This window comes from Lynx canadensis, chromosome A3, assembly GCF_007474595.2.
Source record: "Lynx canadensis isolate LIC74 chromosome A3, mLynCan4.pri.v2, whole genome shotgun sequence".
In the NCBI taxonomy this organism is placed as follows: Eukaryota; Metazoa; Chordata; class Mammalia; order Carnivora; family Felidae; genus Lynx; species Lynx canadensis.
This window is the reverse complement of record NC_044305.1, coordinates 118,257,595-118,279,947: the sequence shown is the minus strand read 5'-3', so window position 1 is coordinate 118,279,947 and position 22,353 is coordinate 118,257,595. Positions and strand designations below refer to the sequence as shown.

Below are 22,353 nucleotides of genomic sequence, written 5' to 3'. Positions count from 1 at the left end.
CACTCCAGATTGGTTACTAAAAGGGCCTGCTGGTTAGAAAGGATTGTGGTCACTTAAGCAGAAAGAATGCAGAGAAATGCAACCACCTTTGGTTTATGTGAGGTCATGGGGCAAAGCATACATAGCTAATCGAATTCACAAATGTCATTTTAGCTACTGGTTTCAAAAAGAAAAGCAGCATTTATCAAAATGGTTTATAAACGGGTTTTCTTTCTTGCCTTGTGCCACTGGAACAAAGATCACAGATCGTAAAGAGATCATAAAGGGGAAAGTTGTGTGCTCTTCCGTGCACGTGCGCGTGCACATGCACACACCTTGCAAGTGAAATAAAATCTCTGAATAGACCAGAGCTGGCTAGCTTAGTAGGCATGGCAGTGAGAAGGAACATTTGAACACATATCCTTCAACCATATCAGAATTCAGAAGGAAATAATGTTGAACGCAAATGCTTTTTAACCTAATCAAGACTTTTTTTGGTTCTTTCAGGGTAGTGTGTTTGGGAAAAACCAATGGGCTGGCTAAGTCAGGCATTCCACAGCTATGCTCTGTGACCCACCCTTTGCTGTATGCCATCTTCCCATTGAGGCCCATTCTCATCTCCTATTCTGTGTGTCTAAACCTGCCATTACATTATTTGGCCCCAGAGTATCTCAAAGCCAGTGATTGTCTGTCTCTGGGAAAGGCTGACTGCTCTCTGTCTGCTCATCTTGGACATCAAGTCATGTACTAGAGGCTTCGCCTTGCCCACCATCTTAGTTTTCCCCTTGGTCTGAGTACCTTTCCTCCAGGCTGAGATGCCTAGGAGGGAATGGCAAGAAGATTTTGCCATCCCTTCTCATTAATTTGTAGTGAAACATCCTGCCATTAAATCTTGAGATACATGAAAGCAAAGAGGAATTTCGAAAGTGAAGGTAATCTGTCCTATGAAAAAAAGTGGTCAGAATATTAAAGTGGGAGGCATATAGTATCAGGCAGAGGGACCCAGAGACAGTTCCCTATCTATAGGGAGGCTAGATGATGTTTAAGTGACCTCTCTTGTTCAAGTCAGTGCTCTGTACTCAGGCACACTGTTTTGGTTCCTTGAAGCTCTGGAATACTGGGACACCTGGGTGGCTCAGTCGGTTGAGCGACCGACTTCAGCTCAGGTCATGATCTCATGGTTTGTGAGTTTGAGCCCCATGTTGGGCCCTGTGCTGACAGCTCAGAGCCTGCAGCCTGCTTCTGATTCTGTGTCTCCCTCTCTCTCTGCCCCTCCCCCCACTCATGCTCTGCCTCTCAGAAATAAATAAACATTAAAAAAATTAAAAAAAAAAAAAAAGGAGAAGCTCTGGAATACTGATTGGGCCCAGAGAGAAAGGGACTGAGTCAAACCCAATGGAGAATATTTAGGAAACAACAGGATTCCCAGAGGTTTGGGATGGTTCTGTGGATCTGGACTGATGTGTCTCTTTTTAAAGTGCAGAGCACCCCTGGGCACCCCCCCCACCTCCACCACCAAGGAGAAGAGTGAACAGCTCATTTCCTTGCTCTGCTTTATTTGGGGCAGCCTGGTGGGAGGCTGACCCAGTTCTTTGGCTACACTTCTGTATATACATCTCAGTAGATCTCCCTCTGAAAGATGAGCATATTTAGTTTTTTCTCACATTGCCTCCACATTTTGACAACTGTAGGCATAATCAGATTGTCTGTTTTCTAAGTATGGGAACAAGCTTAGGACTTTTGGTAATTCTATCTTAAAACCACTTAAGAAGAATACCCTGAGAACATTGCCTAGAAAGTTAATAGAACTTATAAAAGTTATACCGGTATCTCTCTCTCTCACTCTCTCTCGCTCTCTCTCTCTCCCTCTCTCCCTCTCTCTTTCTCTCTCTCTCTCTCTCTCTCTCTCTCTCTCTCTCTCTCTCACACACACACACACACACACACACTTTTCTTTCAAATAGGAGTTTGTATCATGAAAAGTGACAACCCCAGGCCCTCAGTTCCCTTCTCCAAATGGAGGTAGCCATTTCCAACTTTCTTGGGTATCCTTCCAGAAATTTTCCATGGATAGCTACATCTGAGTGTGGGGTGTGTGTGTGTTTAGACTCACTGTCCTACATCTGGCTTTGTTTGCTTTCTCTTGGTGGTTGTTCCATCTCTACACATTCAGATACACGTTTTCATTTTTAAATGGCTGAATAGTGCTCTGCTCCATTGTTCTGACTGGACCACAGTCTGTTTCATTGGTCCTCTAAAACATTTAGATGGTGTCCAGTGTTTTGCTGTCTTAACAACTGCTGTGATGAACAACAAACAAGAATTTCAGGGAACTGTGGCGCACCTGGCTGGCTCAGTCTGTGGAGCAGGCGATTCCCGATCCCGGGGTCATAAATTTGAGCAGCACTTTGGGCATAGAGATTACTTAAAAATGTTTAAAAAAAAAAAAAAAAAACTTATGGGGCGCCTGGGTGGCGCATTCGGTTGGGCGTCTGACTTCAGCCAGGTCACGATCTCGCGGTCCGGGAGTTCGAGCCCCGCGTCAGGCTCTGGGCTGATGGCTCAGAGCCTGGAGCCTGTTTCTGATTCTGTGTCTCCCTCTCTCTCTGCCCCTGCCCCGTTCATGCTCTGTCTCTCTCTGTCCCAAAAATAAAAAAACGTTGAAAAAAAAATTAAAAAAAAAAAAAAACTTAGGGCATTGTGACTTTATAACATCAGGTTAACTAGAGAGTCAGGAAGCAAATTTGAATAACTAAAACATGTCATTGAAAATGTTGAATAGTATTAAAGGTTTGGGAGAAAGTCTTCCATTATCGTACTTTCCCAGCACAGTTACTTTCTCCTTTGCATATTACTTTCAAGCCCCTGTTGACATACGTATCTTTACATAGTTGCCATCACAATTTAACTAGTTTCCTTTAGAGCTGTAATACATCTCTCCTTCACCCTGACTTTAAAGAGAAAAGACACCAAAATACCACATTAACCCCCTCTAATTTCTCCCTCCCTCTTTCTCCACACTTGCACCCACTCAACTACCAAGCACTTTGACTAGAGGAAAGCTGTTGGTGTGGGAATTTGACACAAACATCTTCCCATGCGTTTCTGTATTTGTAAACTCTAGTCACTTCTAAACTCCTTTAAGCAGGCCTTCAGTTTATTTTTGTACCTGCCCCCACTTCACTGTGGGCACTCGTTTATGAGCTGCAACCTGTTGTAATTTAACAGACAACCAGAAGGTTGTTGAGGAACAGAGTTTCTGGAGGGTGTCCATTTAGGGAGAGATTTACAGATACGGGAATATGAAGAAAGGGGCCGCCGCCGCCTTCTGTAATAAAGGGCAGTCCAGGAAAGACATGCCCTCTGGTTCACTCCACCTTGAAAGCCAGTTCGTTACCAGTTCGTTGTGAGGACCCGCTGTCAGGCCTGCCTCCTCCACCACTTCCCCTGCTCCCGAGGGACCTCCCCAGCCCGACCATGGGTGGGTCTCCTTTGTGAGAAATTGGTCCACTGCAAGTTTGTGAACGGCATTTACCTTATGGCAGTGTTAGGGGTCTTGCTTACTTGACGGGAGAAACTGGGTTAGTGGAGAGCAAAAACCTAGACCGAGACTCAGCTCCCGAGTTCTAGTCCCACCAGCCTCTTCCTTGATTTGCCGTGTGGTGTCAATCAGGCTATTTTACCTCTTCAAGCCTGTTTACACATACATGGGTTAATAGGATGCTTTAAACTGATCTTTTTTTTTTAATTTTTATTTTATTATAGAGAGAGAAGCGGGGTGGGGGGGACACAGAGGATCTGAGGCGGGCTCTGCGCTGACAGCAGAGAGCCTGACGTGGGGCTTGAACTCACAAACCATGAGATCGTGACCTTAGCTGAAGTCAGATGCTTAACTGACTGAGCCACCCAGGTACCCCTAAACTGACCTTCCATATCCTTATAATTCTAACAATCTGATTTCGCAAATTCAGGAAATTTTACTATGGATTTCCATTTTTTAAGTGTTTTCTATTCTGTTACCAGTGTCCTGACTTGTCTCTCTTCTGAGTTTTGATCTTCCTTCCAGCCAGTCTCCTGCCACAGACCCCTTGTGCCAGGCTCTTTGCTTAAGTTCTGTCAGGCAAAGCTAACCCTCCACTCAGAATCCCTCTCCCACCCACTGGTGGCCAATATCTGGATTCTTCTAAGGCTCTTCAACATTTCTCCAAATGTCTGATCTTCTGTCTACCATTTTGCCATGGTTTCTCCAGTATATTGTGAAGGTGTGGCTCAAGGGACGTGCATGGTCCGCTATTCCTCATTGACGAGGTCACCATTTTGGGGGAAATAGCCTCCAGCAACCCTCTTGAACTCACAGAGCATCTTTCTAGACAGAACATTTCTATTAGATGCTATGGAATATTACAAAGAAAGGAAGCACCATACAGCCTAAAAGAGATAGCTCATGGAACGTATGCCATACAAAAGCCTGGAACATAGCCTAGAATTAAATTCCATTTATTTATTGCATTCCATTGTATCCTCCACAGTAAAGAAGGAACAGTTGTTTCATGACCTGTGGTTCTATGTGGTCATATACTTTTAGGATTGTTAACCACTCTTTGTGAAACGCTCTATAATTTATAAAGTACCTTCACATTCATGATTCCATTTGAGTTAGATAGAATGCATGTTACTTCCATTTTACAGGGACAACCCAAGAAACAGGTTATAGTCTTACAAAGGGACAGAGTAGGGACATAAATGTAGGTCTTCTGTTTCCTAGAGTGATGGAATTTTCTCTACACATCACCTCATTGGCACATGAAATTTTGCTTTATGGGGCTGGCTTTCTTGTGTAAAGGTAAGATTTAAGGAAAGAACAAAATTTAAGTGTGTAATAAAGCCTGTCAGTTATTTTCAGTTATTATTTTTAGTCTTTTTAAAGTACAGGTCTATTGCCATATGCTTCTACACAATTGTTTACAAAAGCTTGTATCTTAAGATACTAATTCAAAGATGCATTATATACAGTGTAGTTTCATTGAGTTAAGAACAGGCCTATTCCCATATGCTTCTACAACAATTGTCTACAAAAACTTGCATCTTTTTTTAGTGTTTTTTTTTAAATTCCACTTAGTTAACATACAGTGTTATTTCTTAGTTTGAAATACAAAGATAAACAGAAGCAGAAGATAGGATTTTGCTACCTGGATATTAGTCAGCTGAGAAATCTTTAGTCCAATGTAGAGACTGTCAGCTATGGAAATGTATTAAGAAAGTTGCCATCTACACCTTAGTGTATAAAATTCCTGTCTGTCATGAGACCATGTAGGACTCACAATCAGGGCAGGAAGTAATCTCTTTTTGGACCATGGACCCCTTTGTCAGTTTGTGAAGCCTGTGGACTCTAAGGGCAATGTGTGTGGTTTATGTGAGAAAAATGCTTTTATTTATTTATATTTTTAATGTTTATTTGTTTCTCTTGCAAGAGCATGAGAGCAGGGAAGGAGCAGAGAGAGAGAGGGAAAGAGAGAATCTAAAGGAGGCTCCATCTCACGAACAGAACTGTGAGATCATGACCTGAGCCGAAATCAAGAGTCAGACGCTTAATCAACTGAGCCACCCAGGTTCCCCCCAAAAATGTTTTTAAATGCATATGTACTACAAAAAATTATATGTACTATATATGATTATAAAGAAAATGGATTGCATTAGAACACAGCATGCATTCTCATACATTCTCAACGGGGGTGATATTGCCCCAAGAATATCCATGGATTAAAATTTTTTATTGTGATTGTATTTAAAAATTTTTATTTAGTTTTTGCTTTCACGTAAAACTTTTTCCCCCAGCTTCACTGAGATATAATTGACAAAAATTAGACATATTTAAGGTGTGCAACATGATGATTTGATACTGTGAAATGATTACCACGAACTAGTTAACACATCCATCACTTCACGATTACCATTGTGTGCTACTCTCTTAGCAATTGCCAAGTATAAAATATATAACTAACTATTAACTATAGTCACCATACTGGACATCAGCTCCCCAGAATGAACTCATCTTAGAATTGAAAGTTTGTGCCCTTGACCAGCATCTCATTTCCCACACCCCCCCACCCCTGGCAACCACCTTTCTACTTCCTGCTTCTATGAGTTTCACTTTTGTCTATTTTGGGTACTTAAATTTAATGGGGAAGGGATGGCTATTAGGGGCAAAAATGTCTTAAAAGCTTCCTGGAAGGAGCAGTCATGAAAAAAGCCTGAGAAACACTGGAATATAATTACCAAAGTAATTAGAACATGTCTGACAGATCTCTGTCTCTCTCAAATCAATCAATCAGTCAATAATAAAGAACACGTTGGATAGAGTAATGTATGTGCTCCTTGATTAACACATTAAATAATGAGATCAAGCAGTGGGCCTAGTAACTACTATAGTTCAGAAGTAGTGATAAGCATAAATTATTTTTGGATGTTCGATCAACAACAATACTGTGATGTGAAAATACCTGTGATTTCTGTTGGTGGCAAAGTGCTCTAAAATTGTAGTTTGTTAGGGGCGCCTGGGTGGCGTAGTCGGTTAAGCGTCCGACTTCAGCCAGGTCACGATCTTGCGCTCCGTGAGTTCGAGCCCCGCGTCAGGCTCTGGGCTGATGGCTCAGAGCCTGGAGCCTGCTTCCGATTCTGTGTCTCCCTCTCTCTCTGCCCCTCCCCCGTTCATGCTCTGTCTCTCTCTGTCCCAAAAATAAATAAACGTTGAAAAAAAATTTTTTTTAATTGTGGTTTGTTGCCTACATGTGTAATTGAGGGAAATGTCCAATTTATGCTATTTAATGAAAATAAAAATAAGATTTTTTTTTTCTCACCTGAGTTCACAGAATTCTGGTCATGGATTTTTGGGGCTACGGTCCCCAGATTAAATACTTCTGCATTACAGGCACCAGCATCTTCCCAAGCATCCAGGCTTGAAATGCTAGAATAGTCTTTGACTTTCTCCTCTCCCCACAGCTCACCCACATTTAAGTGATTGGCCAGTCCTACTGATTCCACCTCTGGCATCCCCAGTCTTCCCAAGATTTCTGCCACCACCTGAGGGCAGGCAGGTGACTTGCACTGACTACTGCACTTGCTTCCCAGTTGATCTGTGCCTTTAACCTCTCTCTCCCCTCCCATCTATCCAAATTACCTGTGAGATTAATATTCACTCTTTTTTTTTTTTTCATGTTTATTTTTGAGAGAGAGAGAGAGAGAGAGAGCAGGGAAGGGGCAGAGAGAGAGAGGGAGACACAGAACTTGAAGAGGGCTTCAGGCTCGGAGCTGTGAGCACAGAGCCTGATGCAGGGCTCGAACTCACAAACTGCGAAATCATGACCTGAGTGAGCCAAAGTTGGACGCTTAACCAGACTGAGCCACCCAAGCGCCCCGAGATTAATATTTACTCTTATTTTCTCTCCTAGTTCAGAAACCTTGGCTATAAAATTAAGTTCAGATCCTTACCCTTAAATTCAAAGCCCTCTGTGATTTTACCACAATTAAAAAAAAAAAAAAATTAAAAGCCCTTCATGGTAAAACCCACCTTTCTAGCCGCCCCCCCCCACCCCCCACCATGACTCCCCTATTTGTAACCTAAAATCCTATAGTCTCTCTGGTCTCCTGAAACTCTTTCCTACCTAACCACCTGCTACCTGTCTACCCTGTCTTCAAATGGTATCTTCTTGGGAGCACCCGAGTGGCTCAGTGGGTTAAACATCCAACTTCAGGTCATGATCTCCCAGTCCGTGCGTTCGAGTCCCACATCAGGCTCTGTGCTGACAGCTCAGAGCCTGGACCCTGCTCAGGATTCTGTGTGTCCCTCCTTCTCTGCCATTTTTTAAAAATGGTATCTTCTTAAACATCCCCTCCTCTGAACTAACAAAGTTTTTTACCATTCTCCTGCTGGTTTATCTTCCTGGCGTTTATGGCACTCCAGCGCCCCCTCTCCATTTATGTCAGTACTGAGCATTGCAATCTTAAAAGGTAAAAGTTTTTTTCCAAACCCCAAAATCTTTGTACAAAATTTGGAATTTATTAAAAAAAGAAAAAGAAGAAGAACCGAATAATCCACAATTCTATCAGCCAATGAGAGTTACTGCAAAAATATTTAACTTTTATATTTATGCATTTTATTTTTTATTTTATTTTTTTAATTTTTTTTTCCCAACGTTTATTTATTTTTTTTGGGACAGAGAGAGACAGAGCATGAACGGGGGAGGGGCAGAGAGAGAGGGAGACACAGAATCGGAAACAGGCTCCAGGCTCTGAGCCATCAGCCCAGAGCCTGACGCTGGGCTCGAACTCACGGAGCGCGAGATCGTGACCTGGCTGAAGTCGGACGCTTAACCGACTGCGCCACCCAGGCGCCCCTATATTTATGCATTTTAAAGGTAATTCAGAGTCCATAGAAATTTGGGAAATGTAAATGACTACAAAGAAAAAATTTAAATTACCTGTGAATCCCATCACCCATTCCTAAATTAGGATCCTACTGTCTATATTGATTTATGTCTTGCTTTTTTTCATCTAAAATCATAACATGAGGGGTCCCTTGGTGGCTCAATTGGTTAAGCTTCCAACTCATGGTTTCTGCTCAGGTCATGATCTCACAGTTTGTGGGTTCAAGCCCCACATCGGGCTCTCTGCTGTCAGCACGGAGCCCGCTTCAGATCCTCTGTCTCCCGGTCTCTCTGCCCCTACCCTGCTCACACTCTCTTTTTCTCTCTCAAAAATAAACAAACATTAAAAATAATAATGAAATTGTAACATGAGTATCTCTCCATGTTACAAAGAACTCTAAGATAATTACATAATAATTCCATTATAACTCATTTAATTGCTCCTCTGCTGTCAAGCAACCAGAATGTTTCCTATACGAAAAAGAAATTTTATTGTTTATTATGATTACAAAAACAATACAGGTACATTATATAAAATTCAAACCTCATAGATAGTGCAAATGATAGAACGTGTAAATCCATCTAAACACCCTAGAACTAGGGGCTCCTAGCAGCTCATTCGGTAGTGTGGCTTTTTGCTTTTTTTTTTTTTTTTAGGTAAGTTCCACCCCAAATGTGGGGCTTGAACTCACAGAGCACTTGACTCTTGATCTCAAGGTTGTGAGTTTGAGCCTCATGTGGAATGTGGAGATTACTTAAAATCTTTTTAGGGGCATCTGGGTGGCTCAGTTAAGCACCTGGCTCTTGACCGGTTCAGTTCACGATCTCACGGTTTGTGGGTTCGAGCCCCGCATTGGGCTCTGTGTTGGCAGTGCAGAGACTCCTTGGGATTCTCTCTCTCTGCCCCTTCCCCACTTGTGTGCTCTGTCTCTCTCGAAGTAAATAAATAAACTTAAAAAAATAAACTCTTTTTTAAAATGTAAAAACAAACAAACACACTAGGACTATTTCAGAGATGGGATTTCAGGAACTGTTTATATCAGGCAGGAAGAGGGCGCTCCAGGGCCAGCTGGGGGAGGCACAAACAAGTGAGATACTGAATCACAGGAGTCAAAGTTAAAGAGGGGGATGGTGGCCTACATGGTGTGAGAGGGGAAGGTTGTTATAAAAACCACCAGCTCCCTTCCTCGTCCAATTAGGGTGTCTGAAACTCTTACCATATTATATCAGTCAATGCCCATTGCTCACAGAACATCAGCCCTTGAAGGGAGCAAGTGCTAAGTACAGATCCCTCTTTTTAGATCTGAGGAAATTGAGGCCCTGAGAGAAATTATTTTCCTAAGGTCATAAATGGCAAATCCCAAACCAGATCTTCAGATCATTGCTACTTTCTCTATATAGTGCTGCATTAAATGCCTTCTGTTAAAATGCAGAGATGTTACCAAGAAGGGGTAACCTTTTTTTTTAAATGTTTGTTTGTTTTGAGAGAGAACATGAACAGGGGAAGGGCAGAGAGAGAGGGAGAGAGAATCCCAAGCAGGCCCCACATTCAGCACGAAGCCCATGTGAGGCTTGATCTCATGACCATGAGATCGTGACCTGAGCTGAAATCAGAGTCAGACGTTTAACCGACTGAGCCAGCCAGGTGCCCCAAGGGGTAACCATTTTATCCACATATCCAGTACAGGTGATTTTCTCAAAGTAGCCACCCAGCATTTGCAAAAGGTTTGGGACACAAGACAAATAAGTTTCAGTTGAGGAGGACGTCAGGAAAAGAGAGTGACTCCTAAGACTTCCTCTCATTTAGCCTTCCTGATTTTTGCAATAGCTGGGTACCACCTGTGCAATGGTTGATTATTTCCTTTAAAGGGGCTCACTTTTAAAGCTTAAATATTTACTTTATCTTCATTCTAAATGACATAATCCTTGAAAAATCCCTAGTTATATAGGCTGGTTATTTTTTCTAATACACATTAAAATCAACACACAAAAAGTGCAAAAAAAATTTTTTTTAATGTTTATTTTTCAGAGAGAGAGAGAGAGAGAGACAGAGTGTGAGCAGGCGAGGGGTAGAGAGAGAGGGAGACACAGAATCCAAAGCAGGCTCCGGGCTCCAAGCTTTCAGCACAGAGCCCGACGCAGGGCTCGAACCTACAAATCACAAGATCATGATCTGAGCCAAAGTCGGATGCTTAACCGACTGAGCCACCCAGGTGCCCCAACGCACAAAAATTTTAAATGTCCATCCTCATACCACCTGAAATCATCATGTCTTCATCAGTATGTATACCGTATTTAGGGAAACACTGAGTTAGCTCATGAGGAACACAGAGAGGGCTTCTAAGCAGCATGAGTGAGCCAAGGGTTAAAGAGCCTGGGAAATCCAAAAGATAAACTTAACTATTTCATTACTAGAAATTTAGCCCTAGTACCAAAGGGCACCTTTGATACATATACCACAGACTGACTAGCAAAGGATATGGGGTGTGGAGTTGGAGGCGGGGGCATGGCTGAAGCAGTCACAGAAAAGAGGGGATGCCCTGGAGGTTAAGAGGAAAGCCAGCCAGCCAGAGGTAGGATGTGGCAGAAGGAACTGAGCTTTGGGAGAGGGAGGAGACCATGGGACCAGTGGACGACTGGGAAATCTGCTGTCAGCTGCGGTACCTGCGTCAGCACCAGCCCTTAGCCAAACTGCAAAGAAGGCAGACGTGCAACCCTTCCCTCCCACCTGTCTGCCGATGTCCTCTCCCCAGAAGGGTGCTCTTCAGACAAAGGATTTAGGGGAGACTGCCTGATACTGCTTGCCTCTCAGACCCCTGGGGCCCAGGAGAATGGCAGTGATTAGCCAATGGGATGAGCTGCTAAAATGTCTTTACCTGGTGAGGAAGTGGTGAAGAGGTAGTGGGCTTCCCGGTCCACCCAAATCTTCCTTGGCCCAGATGTCCCAAGTCATGATTGCTTTTTTTTTTTTTTAACTGTTTTTATATTGTGGTAAAATGCACATAATATAAATTTGTCATCTTAACCATTCTTTTTTTTTTTTTTTAAGTTTATTTATTTTGAGACAGCACAAGTTGGGGAGGGGCAGAGAGAGAGGGAGAGAGAATCTCAAGTAGGGTCTGTGCTGCCAGTGCAGAGCCCGACATGGTGCTTGAACTCAAGAAATCACAATACCATGACCTGAGCCAAAACCAAGTCCGATGCTTAACCGATTGAACCACCCAGGCACCCCAATTATCTTAACCATTCTTACGTGTTCAGTTCAGTGTCATTAAGTATATTCACACTGTTGTGTATCCAGAACTTTTCATCATTCCAAATGGAAATTCTGTACCCATTAAATAATAACCTTCCGCTTCCCTGCCCCTCAGCCCCTGGTAACCACCATTCTACTTTTTATCTCTATGAATTTGACTATTTCAGGTACTTCATATAGAGGGATCATACAGTATTTGTACTTTCGCAGCAGGCTAATTTCAGCTAGCACAAAGTCCTCAAGGTTGATCCACGTTGTATGTAGCACGTAGTCCTGATTGCTTTTACCCTGTTATTTTCCACTATGATCTATGTGACTTCCGCCAGTGTCTCCATTCTACTTCCTGCTGTAGTGTCATGAGTGAATTTCGCTTCTATGTTCGTAACATATTTTACTTGATTTCTTAATTCTGCCATTTCCCTTCACTTCTCCCAGCTTTGATCACTTATATCTCTTCTTTAATCAAAGAGACTATGTTTTCTTTCTTTTTAAAAAAAAAAATTTAACGTTTATTTATTTTTGAGAGAGACAGAGACAGGATGCAAGTGGGTTAGGGGCAGAGAGAGAGGGAGACATAGAATCCGAAGCAGGCTCCGGGCTCTGAGCTGTCAGCACAGAGCCCGACGCGGGGCTCGAACCCACGAGCTGTAGATCATGACCTGAGCCGCAGTCGGACGCTCAACTGACTGAACCACCCAGGTGCCCCTGTTTTCTTTAAAAATGTTAGATTAAAATACTGTGTCTAGAAGCAGTTCTTCTCACAAAGCATATTCTTCGTCTGTCCGCTGCTTGTCATGCTTTCTTTTTCCTTTTTTATTATGTCCGTTTACATCTCCCGTTGGATCCCTTCTGCTTACCATTCCTCTTTGAATCAGGGCAGTTTTATCTGAGGCTGAGTATGAATTCGTTAGTCAACCCCCCGTCTACCTTGGCTTTCTTCCACGGTCCACTTAACTGTAAACTGGCTAGCTGGATGTTCCCATCGGTTTGCATCTCTGTTGCAAGCCCAGTCCTTTGGCTTCTGTGGTGAATTAGAGGGGTATGACCCGGGTTAGCAGGCAGCTGAGTGGCCCAATTTGGTTATATCGCCTCAGTATGTTTTTCACACAGAATCTGGTGAACTAGCTAGTCTGAGGGCATGTGGAGATCCATGGGTGAAGGTCTCCCTGAGATTTGAGCGGTTTCCTTTCCTTTTCACAGAGAAACAGGTTATTCTGGTTGCAAGCCGGACCCCTGTATTGCTTCATGGCACAAGGGGTTTGGGGTTGATGGGTCATATTTTGTTTACCTCAGCTCAAATAATCCACAGTTGCACAGCTCACTTTTAGGTTGTTGTTTCCTTTGTGAAGGGTTGATATTTGGCCTTTTACGACTCTAACTAAAATCTGTTTTACCTGAGATTCAGAGGGGCGAATGTTAGCTCTGGGCTTCATCCTTCAGGTGGCCTAAATTTTACTCCATCTGACAATGTACTATATTGATTTTTTTTTAATGTTTCTTCAATTTTGGGAGACAGAGAGAGACAGAGCACGAGCAGGGGAAGGGCAGAGGAGACACAGAATCCTAAGCAGGCTCCAGGCTCCGAGCTGTCAGCACACAGCCCGACACGGGGCTCAAACTCACGAACTGTGAGATCATGACCTGAGCTGGTTGGGTGCTTAACTGACCAAGCCACCCAGGTACTTCTAGCATATTGATATTTAGAATGGACCCTGGGGTTAGAGTGCCTGAGTTCAAATGTTGGTTCTGCCATCTATTATCTGATGACCCCGTACAATTTATTTAACACCTTTGGGCTGCAATTTCCTATCTTTGAAATGGGGCTAATAGTAGTACCTATTTCAAGGGTCGATAAGAGGTTTAAATGAGTTAATACAGATAAAAGAGCTTAGAGAAGAACCTGGCATAAAGTATGTGTCCGGTTAGCTATTGTCACTATACTTCCTGTAGTCTTAGTTAGGGGGTTGATGTTCATGTCCTCCACCATATTTACAAGAAGTCCTTGAGGGTTAAATTCAATAATGTCTGGGAAGCCCATATAGCATGGTGCTTGACATATGATTGGCCCTCAAAACATGAGTTGAATGTTAAATAATGAGTATAGAGGAAGGGGGGGCTGTGAGGGAGGAAGGTGGAGGAGAGAGGCTAACTCAGAAGTTTGTGCTCTGGGCTAAGACTTTAGCCCATTCAAACATTCAACCATTTCCTGAGCACTTTTATATGCTAGCCACTAGCGAATCAAAGAGAAGTAAGATCCCTCCAGGAGTTTGCAGGCTTGGAGTTCTCCCAACACCTCCTTGCTCACTTGGATTCTAAGTAATGAAAGGTCATTGTATTAAGTAAGCAAAAGCCCAGTGGTCTTACACTTTAACCCACACCCTAAACTCAGCAGGATTTATATACAATTGCAGCTACTGAGAAAGACAAAGGCACAAACGCAGCCTTGGATAATCTCAAAGTAATCGGTTCTGGCCTAATGTGTTAACTTCTTAGGATTCACAAGAAATTCCCCCAAAATGTGAGATTTGTGACATGCCAGTCACTCTCCCCAGTATAGGCTTGCCCACTTCCCAGAGGCCACATTTCCTGCCTTGCCTACATCTGTTGCTTCTAAAGGTTCAAAGAAGACTGCGGACTTGGATGCCCTCTGTGTATCCTGGGTGCTGTTGCACACATAAGGGTCCCTCTGGCTGATGTCCAGCGTGAGGATTTGGAGAATTTCATCAAACTCACCTTCAGGAAATACATCTAAGTTTTCAAAGTCACAGGTGACTATTCTCTTCATTAGTCTCTAGGAGTCCATGGCCTTCCAGCCAGCTAGGACTAAGTTGTGCTTAAGTGACAGAAAACCCAAAATAGTAATGGCTTAAAGAAGGTAAAAAATGTGTTCTTTCTCTCAAGCAAAAGTATAGGTAGGCAGACCAGAGACTCCCTCCTTTTATCTTGTTGCCATTCTCATCCTGTGACTACCTCATGGAGCCACATGGCTGCTTCAGCTGGAGCTACTCCATCTTCATTGTAGCCAACAGGAAGGAGAAAAGAGTAGGGCATATGCCCCTTCCATTAAAGATACTTCCTAGAAGTTGCATAAAACATTTCTGTCTACATCCTGTTGGCCAGAATGTAGCCACCTGTTCATACTCAGCCAGAAGGGAGACTTGACACAGAGTCTTGTTTGTTTTATTTGTTTATTTTATTTGAGAGTGAGAGTGAGCGAGTGAGAGAGAGCACAAGCAGCGGAGGAACAGGTTGAGAGAAGGACAGAGGATCCAAAGTGGGCTCTATGCTGACAGCAGTGAGCCCCGTGCAGGGCTTGAACTCAGGAACCGTGAGATCGTGACCTGAGCCGAAGTCGGAAGCTTAACCAGCTGAGCTACTCAGGCGCCCCGGACACAGAGTCTTTATTCCATGTGTCTTGCTAAAAACTCAGAGGCTCTATTACTGAAGAAGAGAAGGTGAATACTGAGGAACAACAAACAGTCTCTACCAGTTTTTTCTCTCTGCTGCTGTCCACAAGTTGACTTTGTGGTCTCCGAAGACAAGCCTTCCTGTTCATACTTTCTGACCCCTTGGGCTTTCCACTTCCACTTGCACAAGACTGTGTCTTTGCAGTGTCTCCACAATGTCAGCTCTCTGCCCGACTCCACAGGTCTTTTCAGTTTCAGAGCCGCAGGTGGTCTAGCCACCCCCACCTCTGTGTCTCAGTTCTAAATTCCTGGAGAGAAAATGTGATTTGTTCTGCTTGGGTCAGGTGATCACCTCCTCAACTCTGAGCCAGTCATCTGTGGCCTGGGCCATAGTGGGGTTCTCCCTTTTAGGATGGGAAGGAGCAAGTTCTCTAAGAGGTATAAGTGATGAACATCTCTCGTACGTCTGCCTTCCAAGCTTGACTCTTGTCATAACCCTGCCTGCCAGATGTAGTTGTCAGTTTGCTTGTCCTCGGGGCAGGGTGGCTTTTGTTCATCTTATCCCCAGAGCCTCGAAATTACCTGGCACCCTCAATATTTGTTGTAGAATAAATAATCCAGTGTAGTCCTTAGTTTTCCAGACATCGAATGCTTGCTCGAATTTACATGGTAGAACAGTGTGAAGGGCAGCACAAGAACACAGGACTCCTGGCTCCCAGTCTCTCGAATGGTTTCCTAGGAATTGCCCGGCACGATGTGGCCTGTGCGCCCCATTATTCAGCACTTGTCTGGGCTTCCCTGCTGAGGGTTACAGAGAATCTCCCCTAGCTGTGGTCCGTGAAAGCCCCAGGAGGACATTGGCTGCACCACACAGAGTCCATTTCCAACCTTAACCTTCCTGCCAATGCCAATGTCTCCCCACACCTGCAAGTTGGGCCCCATTAGGGAGACCATCCTGACTGGGCCTTGACCAAAGTTGGGCTCTGGATGCAGGGACAGTTAAGGAGTAATGAGTCAAAAGTGGGAAAGAAGATCTCCATGGCCACCCACCGTTTTCAGAGGAGGAGGACCTCCCCAAGGAACGGAGCTGATGCCTCCCCTTCCACCATTCTCCTACATTTTATTTCAGCCCCCACAACCTTTCCCCCTGCCTCCTCCCCGTTCCTCCATGCCTCACCGTGCGTGTTCTCTCATGCTACTTGTCCCTACAGGCCTCGAACCCTCTGTGGCAATCCCGGGGCTCCACCACTGTGTCTTCCGGAGGCCGTTTCCGTTGCCCATCTTGCAGGCATGAGGTTGTCCTGGACAGACATGGCGTCTATGGCCTGCAGCGAAACCTGCTAGTGGAGAACATTATCGACATTTACAAACAAGAGTCTTCCCGGTGAGCTGTCAAGACCTCTTGTCTCTCGAAGGGGCAGGGCCTGGGACACAGAACAGAGAGGGGAACCAATCAGCCAGAAGGGAAGGGCTGAAAGGATCAGCCTCTTTAGCGATTAGAGGACTGGACCCTGGGAGGGGGAGGGATTTGCCCCAGGTCACCCAGCTGAGGCATCTCAGATCCTGGGCAGGGCTTCACCTGCACCCTCTCCACCTGGGGGAGGGGCTGGCAGTCCACCAGCAAGGCCCTTGCCAACCTTCTATGGCTTCCTGCCCTGTGGGACTTCCCTGGCCCCCTGGAACAGACGCTGTTCTTGGATCTAGGCCTCCTTTACCCCTTAGCTCTCTGTATTCCTCAAATGAAGGGCACTGTGGAAGTCGCTCACCTGCCCAGCCCCAGCTCCAGCTGTGATTGGTGGTTGGTGAGGGCTGAAGAGAAGGTGTTCATGGGGGCCTGCACTTGTGGGGCCCACCTCCCCCCAGCCTGGCCCCTGACCCTTCCGCCACCCTGCCCGCTCCCCTCCAGACCACTGCACTCCAAGGCTGAGCAGCACCTTATGTGCGAGGAGCATGAAGAGGAGAAGATCAATATCTACTGCCTGAGCTGTGAAGTGCCCACCTGCTCTCTCTGTAAGGTCTTCGGTGCCCACAAGGACTGTGAGGTGGCCCCCCTGCCCACCATTTACAAACGCCAGAAGGTATCAAGCAGCAGAGGGAGCAGGCATGTGGGACCAGAGATAGGACAGCCTTTCAGACTTCATCCTGTCACTCCACTTGGGTTTAAAAGTCACTGCACTTGGTCTTAAAGGCAGGCAGATCAGGGGGCGCCTGGGTGGCTCAGTCAGTTGGGCAACTGACTCTTGATTTTGGCTTAGGTCATGATCGCAGGGTCATGGGATGGAGTCCTCCCTCATGCAGTCTGCTTGGGATTCTCTCTCTCTCTCTTTCTCCTTCTCTCTCCTTCTCCCTTTCTCCACCCCCTGCTTCTCCCCTATTTGCTCACATGGCACTCAAGCCGTCTCCTCTCTCTCTCTCTCTCTCAAAAAAAAAATTATACACACACACACACACGTAAAGGCAGGCAGATCAGGGCTACAGTCCCAGCTCTATGCATGACTCAGTGTGACCTTAGGTAAGTCACTTGACCTCTCTGGCCCTGACTTTCCTTGCTTGTAAAATGGGGATGAAAATGCCTGCTTCTGAGAGTTGCTGTAAGGACACAATTAGATCATGGAAGATGTGAGCAATTTCAGTTTGGTGGCCTAGATGCTCTCCGGGCCCTCTCACTACCACACAGCTAGATTCGACATAAAACATAATTTAAAAATTATATCAGTGGGCACACAGAAAGTAAAGGAAATCTCCAAGTAGGGGTGGAGTGGGGTGAGGAAGGGGCAGTAAGCTGACCACAGAACCCGGGGTGGTAAGCACAGAAAAGGCCAGACTTCCCACGGGGTAAATGCTGGCAGTATTACTGAGCCAGAGGGATGAGACTACGTTGGGATGAGACTGTGTCTCCAGACCTCTGTAAGGTGGACACCTGAACTGAAGAAACCCAGGTTAAACTGGAATCCCAGGAACTAAGGTAGTCAGTCATGCCACCTGACTTTTGACAAAAGCGAATGCAGATTCTGCCTGGAGGAAAACACCCTCAATTTAGGTATTTGGGTTTTCCTTAGATTAAGAACAACAAAATATCAATTCAAAAGTGAAGATACAGAAATAAATGTACCGCATGAGTGCAGGCGGTAGAAACAAAGTACAGATCAGACCCCTGAGGAATTCAGATATTGGAATTATTGTTTTTAATTTTTAAAAGTTTTTATTTAAGGGCGCCTGGGTGGCTCAGGGGGCGCCTAGGTGTCTCAGTCGGTTAAGCGTCTGACTTCGGCTCAGGTCGTGATCTCCCAGTTGACAAGTTCGAGCCCTGCATCAGGCTCTGTGCTGACAGCTCGGAGCCTGGAGCCTGCTTCGGATTCTGTGTCTCCCTCTCTTTCTGCCCCTCCCCTGCTCAAGCTCTGTTTCTCTGTGTCTCAAAAATAAACATTAAAAAAAATGGGGAAAAAAAAGTTAAAAAAATTTTTTTAAATTTATTTTGAGAAAGAGAGAGTGGGGAGGGGCAGAGAGAGAGGAAGAGAGAGAATTCCAAGCAAGCTTCACACTGTCAGCTCAGAGCCCAATGCGGGGCACAAACCCATGAACTGTGAGATTATGCCCTGAGCCGAAATCAAGAGTCAGACGCTTAACTGACTGAGCCACCCAGGCACCCCTCAGATATTGGAATTATTAAAGAATAGAGTATCACTGTGTATAAAATGCTTTTTTAAAAACATGGAATAAAAAGGGTGCCTGGGGTGGCTCAATCGTTTGAGCATCCAACTTTGCCTCGGGTCATGATCTCCCAGTTTGTGGGTTTGAGCCCCGCGTCCGGCTCTGTGCTGACAGATCCGAGCCTGGAGCCTCCTTTGGATTCTGTGTCTCCCTCTCTCTCAGCTCCTCCCCTGCTCTCTCTCTCTCAAAAATAAATAAACGTTTAAAAAATGGAATAAATAGAACAGGCAATAATAGATTATCAAAAATGCTGATTTAACAAAGAACCAAATAGAGATTTTAAAAATGAAACTCTAGGGGCACATGGGTGGTTCAGTTGTTAAGTGTCCAACTCTTGGTTTCAGCTCAGGTCATGATCTCCTGGTTCGTGGGTTTGAGCCCCATGATGAGCTCCAAGCTAACAGCACAGAGCCTGCTTGGGATTCTCTCTCTCCTTCTCTCACTCTGCCCCTTTCCTGTTCGCTCTCTCTGTCTCTCAAAATAAATAAAAATATTTTTTTAAAAAGGAAATTGCTTTAAAAAATGAAAATATAGGGGTGCCTGGGTGGCTCAGTCAGTTAAATGTCCAATTCTTGATTTCATCTCAGGTCTTGATCTCACTGTGCATGGGATGGAGCCCCACATCAGGCTCTGTGCTAACAGCTTGGAGCTTGCTTGGGATTCTCTCTCTCTCTCTCTCTCTCTCTCTTTCAAAATAAATAAATAAACTTAAAAAAATGAAAATATAATTGTTGAAATTTCACTGAAGAGAGAATTAGCAAACAGGAAGAGAGGCCTAAAAAAATAGCCCAGGATGCAGCACCGGGAGATGAGGATGAGAAGCTCTGACACATGCCTCCTCAGAGTCACAGAAGGAGAAAATAAAAAGAATGGAGAAGAGGCAATAGTATCCTAACAGATCATTACAAAGAATATTTCCAAATTGATGGAAGACACGAATCTACAGATAAAGCACTTAGCCCGAGGCCTGGATGTTTGGCAAATGTCTGCTCCTTTCTCATTTGGTGGTGGAGGGGCTCCTCTCTCCGCCTCCTTCCAGAACCCATGAATGTGCTTCCACACTTCTTAGATGGTTCCAAGCCATCTAGATCTCTGGAATAGCCCTGATGGTGGGGTGGAGGGGGTGCCCTGCCCGGATGGGAGGGGTACGGCTCTAGGCAGGGCCCCCCAGTTCTAAGTGCTGGCCTGTGTGTGTGGCAGAGTGAGCTCAGCGATGGAATCGCAATGCTGGTGGCCGGCAACGACCGCGTGCAGGCAGTGATCACACAGATGGAGGAGGTGTGCCAGACCATAGAGGTGAGCCTGGGATGGGAGGGAGGGGAGATTTCTGGGTTCCTGGGGGGTGAATCACAAGTGGTGGGATATGCTTAGCCAAGCTGCTAGGTTTGAGTCCCAGCTGTGCCCCTTGCTAGCTCTGTGACTTTGGCCCAGTCACTTCACTTCTCTGTGCTTTGTAACTATAGTGACGGATGGTAACTAGACTTGTGATCCCTTCACAATATATACAGATGCCGAATCACTACATTGTACACCCGAAACTAATGTAATGTTAAAAGTCAATTATATCTCAATTTTTAAAAATCTTGTAACGGATATTTTTTTTTAATTTTTTTTTCAACGTTTATTTATTTTTGGGACAGAGAGAGACAGAGCATGAACGGGGGAGGGGCAGAGAGAGAGGGAGACACAGAATCGGAAACAGGCTCCAGGCTCTGAGCCATCAGCCCAGAGCCTGATGCGGGGCTCGAACTCCCGGACCGCGAGATCGTGACCTGGCTGAAGTCGGACGCTTAACCGACTGCGCCACCCAGGCGCCCCCCAAAAAAATCTTGTAACGGATATTACTGAGAAGACCCTGCCCTTGGCTGCACCTGTAGGTCTGCCGCTATGTGGGGTACTTTCTTGGCCCCGGTGGCTTCCCTTTGGCGGGGAGTGCTCTCCCGACCAAGAAGGAGGTCTCACCCTTGCTCCCCTCTTTCAGGACAACAGCCGGCGGCAGAAGCAGTTACTAACCCAGAGGTTCGAGGCCCTGTGCGCGGTGCTGGAAGAGCGCAAGGCTGAGTTGCTGCAGGCGCTGGCCCGCGAGCAGGAGCAGAAGCTGCAGCGCGTGCGGGGCCTCATCCGCCAGTACGGAGACCACCTGGAGGCTTCTTCTAAGCTCGTGGAGTCGGCCATCCAGTCCATGGAGGAGCCACAGATGGCGCTCTACCTCCAGGTGGGCCCCGGGGGAGGGAGGCAGGCCGCAGAGTGGCTGCCGTGGGGGCCCGGGCACCTGGAGGGCACCACCTGGAGGGCGGGGCTCCCGTCTTACCTCCAGCACCCGTCTGCCCCACTTTGCCTCGGGCGAGTCACCCCCGTCTGAGTCCACCTGCTCCTCAACGAATTGGGATACGCATCCCCGCCCACCCCGCGGGACTGTGGGCACCAGAAACGGGACTTTGCCAGCGCTGGGCACGGTGCTTACGCTCCCCCTCCTTTCTTCCCTGCAGCAGGCCAAGGAGCTGATCAATAAGTGAGTAGGCCGAGCGGGAAAGGCAAGGAAGGGGCTGCCGGGGCTCCGCCGCCGCGCGGAGGGGGTTGCGGGTGCGGGGGGCGTTTCCAGCTGAGCGGCTGCCGCGCCGCAGGGTCGGGACAATGTCGAAAGTGGAGCTGGCAGGACGGCCAGAGCCGGGCTATGAAAGCATGGATCAGTTCACCGTGAGCGTGGAACACGTGGCCGAAATGCTGAGGACCATCGACTTCCAGGCGGGTGAGGGACGCCGGATGGGAGGGGGCGGCAGGCCGCCGGGACCGGGGGTCCAGAGGGGCGCGGTGGGGGGGGGGCACGACCAGAGAAGCGGGACTCCCACCTCACCGCGCTTTCCTTGGGGCCAGGCGCTTCCGGGGAGGAAGAGGATGAGGAGGTGGCGTTGGAGGGGGAAGAGGGCAGCGCGGGGCCAGAGGAAGAGCGGCCGGATGGGCCGGAAGGTGAGTGTGGCCTGAAGGGCCTGGCGGGGCTGGCCCTACGCTCCGGTCCCCTCTTCGATGATGGCCTTCCTGTGGCACGGGGATCGCTGGGAGCCTCCCAACCCCCGGCAGGAGGGGCGCGCCCCCTAGCGCGCGTGCAGAAGTACACTTTCCCACCAGCCTTTACTCTGGGGCTTGGGAAGACCGAGTTGGGTCGGGAGGTAGAGGAGAAACCCACTGGGGAAAGTGGGTGAGCTGGGGTCCGGAGCCGCCAAGTACCTTCGGAGCGCCTGCCCACCGAGCTTTCTTTCCCAGGCACCGGCGGGCACTGACCCGCCCCCGCTTTGGGGAGCCCGCGCACCTGGGGCCTGGCGCTCGGGTCGCAGAGGACCTGCGCAGAGACCACCGCGCCACACAGCTCGGCGCCCCGCCGCGGGGGAGGGACTCAATAAAGGGCTAACGAGTCCAAACCCGCAGCTCCTTTCACTGCTCACTCTCAGCCTCGGCTTCGGAGGCGACCCCACCATCATCCCGCCCTTCTCCCGATCTGGGATCATTTGGGGGGGGGGGGGGGGGGAAGTGGAATGACCCCTGTAGGGCACGGGTTCGCTAGACCAGTGCCAAGGGAGGA

At 46.7% G+C, this 22,353-nt stretch overlaps 1 protein-coding gene across 3 annotated transcripts in view; it reads left to right on the top strand.

The window, feature by feature from the left end:
• Positions 1-22,353, top strand: part of TRIM54 (tripartite motif containing 54) — a 30,586-nt gene that overhangs the window by 1,045 nt on the left and 7,188 nt on the right. For 2 of the 3 annotated variants that reach the window (XM_030311431.1, XM_030311430.1), the window contains exons 2-8: positions 16,277-16,449; positions 16,972-17,143; positions 19,977-20,072; positions 20,758-20,991; positions 21,266-21,288; positions 21,401-21,525; positions 21,651-21,743. In XM_030311431.1, coding sequence (XP_030167291.1) covers positions 16,277-16,449; positions 16,972-17,143; positions 19,977-20,072; positions 20,758-20,991; positions 21,266-21,288; positions 21,401-21,525; positions 21,651-21,743 — 916 coding nt within the window. Of the gene's footprint in view, positions 1-16,276; positions 16,450-16,971; positions 17,144-19,976; positions 20,073-20,757; positions 20,992-21,265; positions 21,289-21,400; positions 21,526-21,650; positions 21,744-22,037; positions 22,193-22,353 lie in introns of those variants that run through there. The other variant, XM_030311432.1, reaches the window with a different exon arrangement.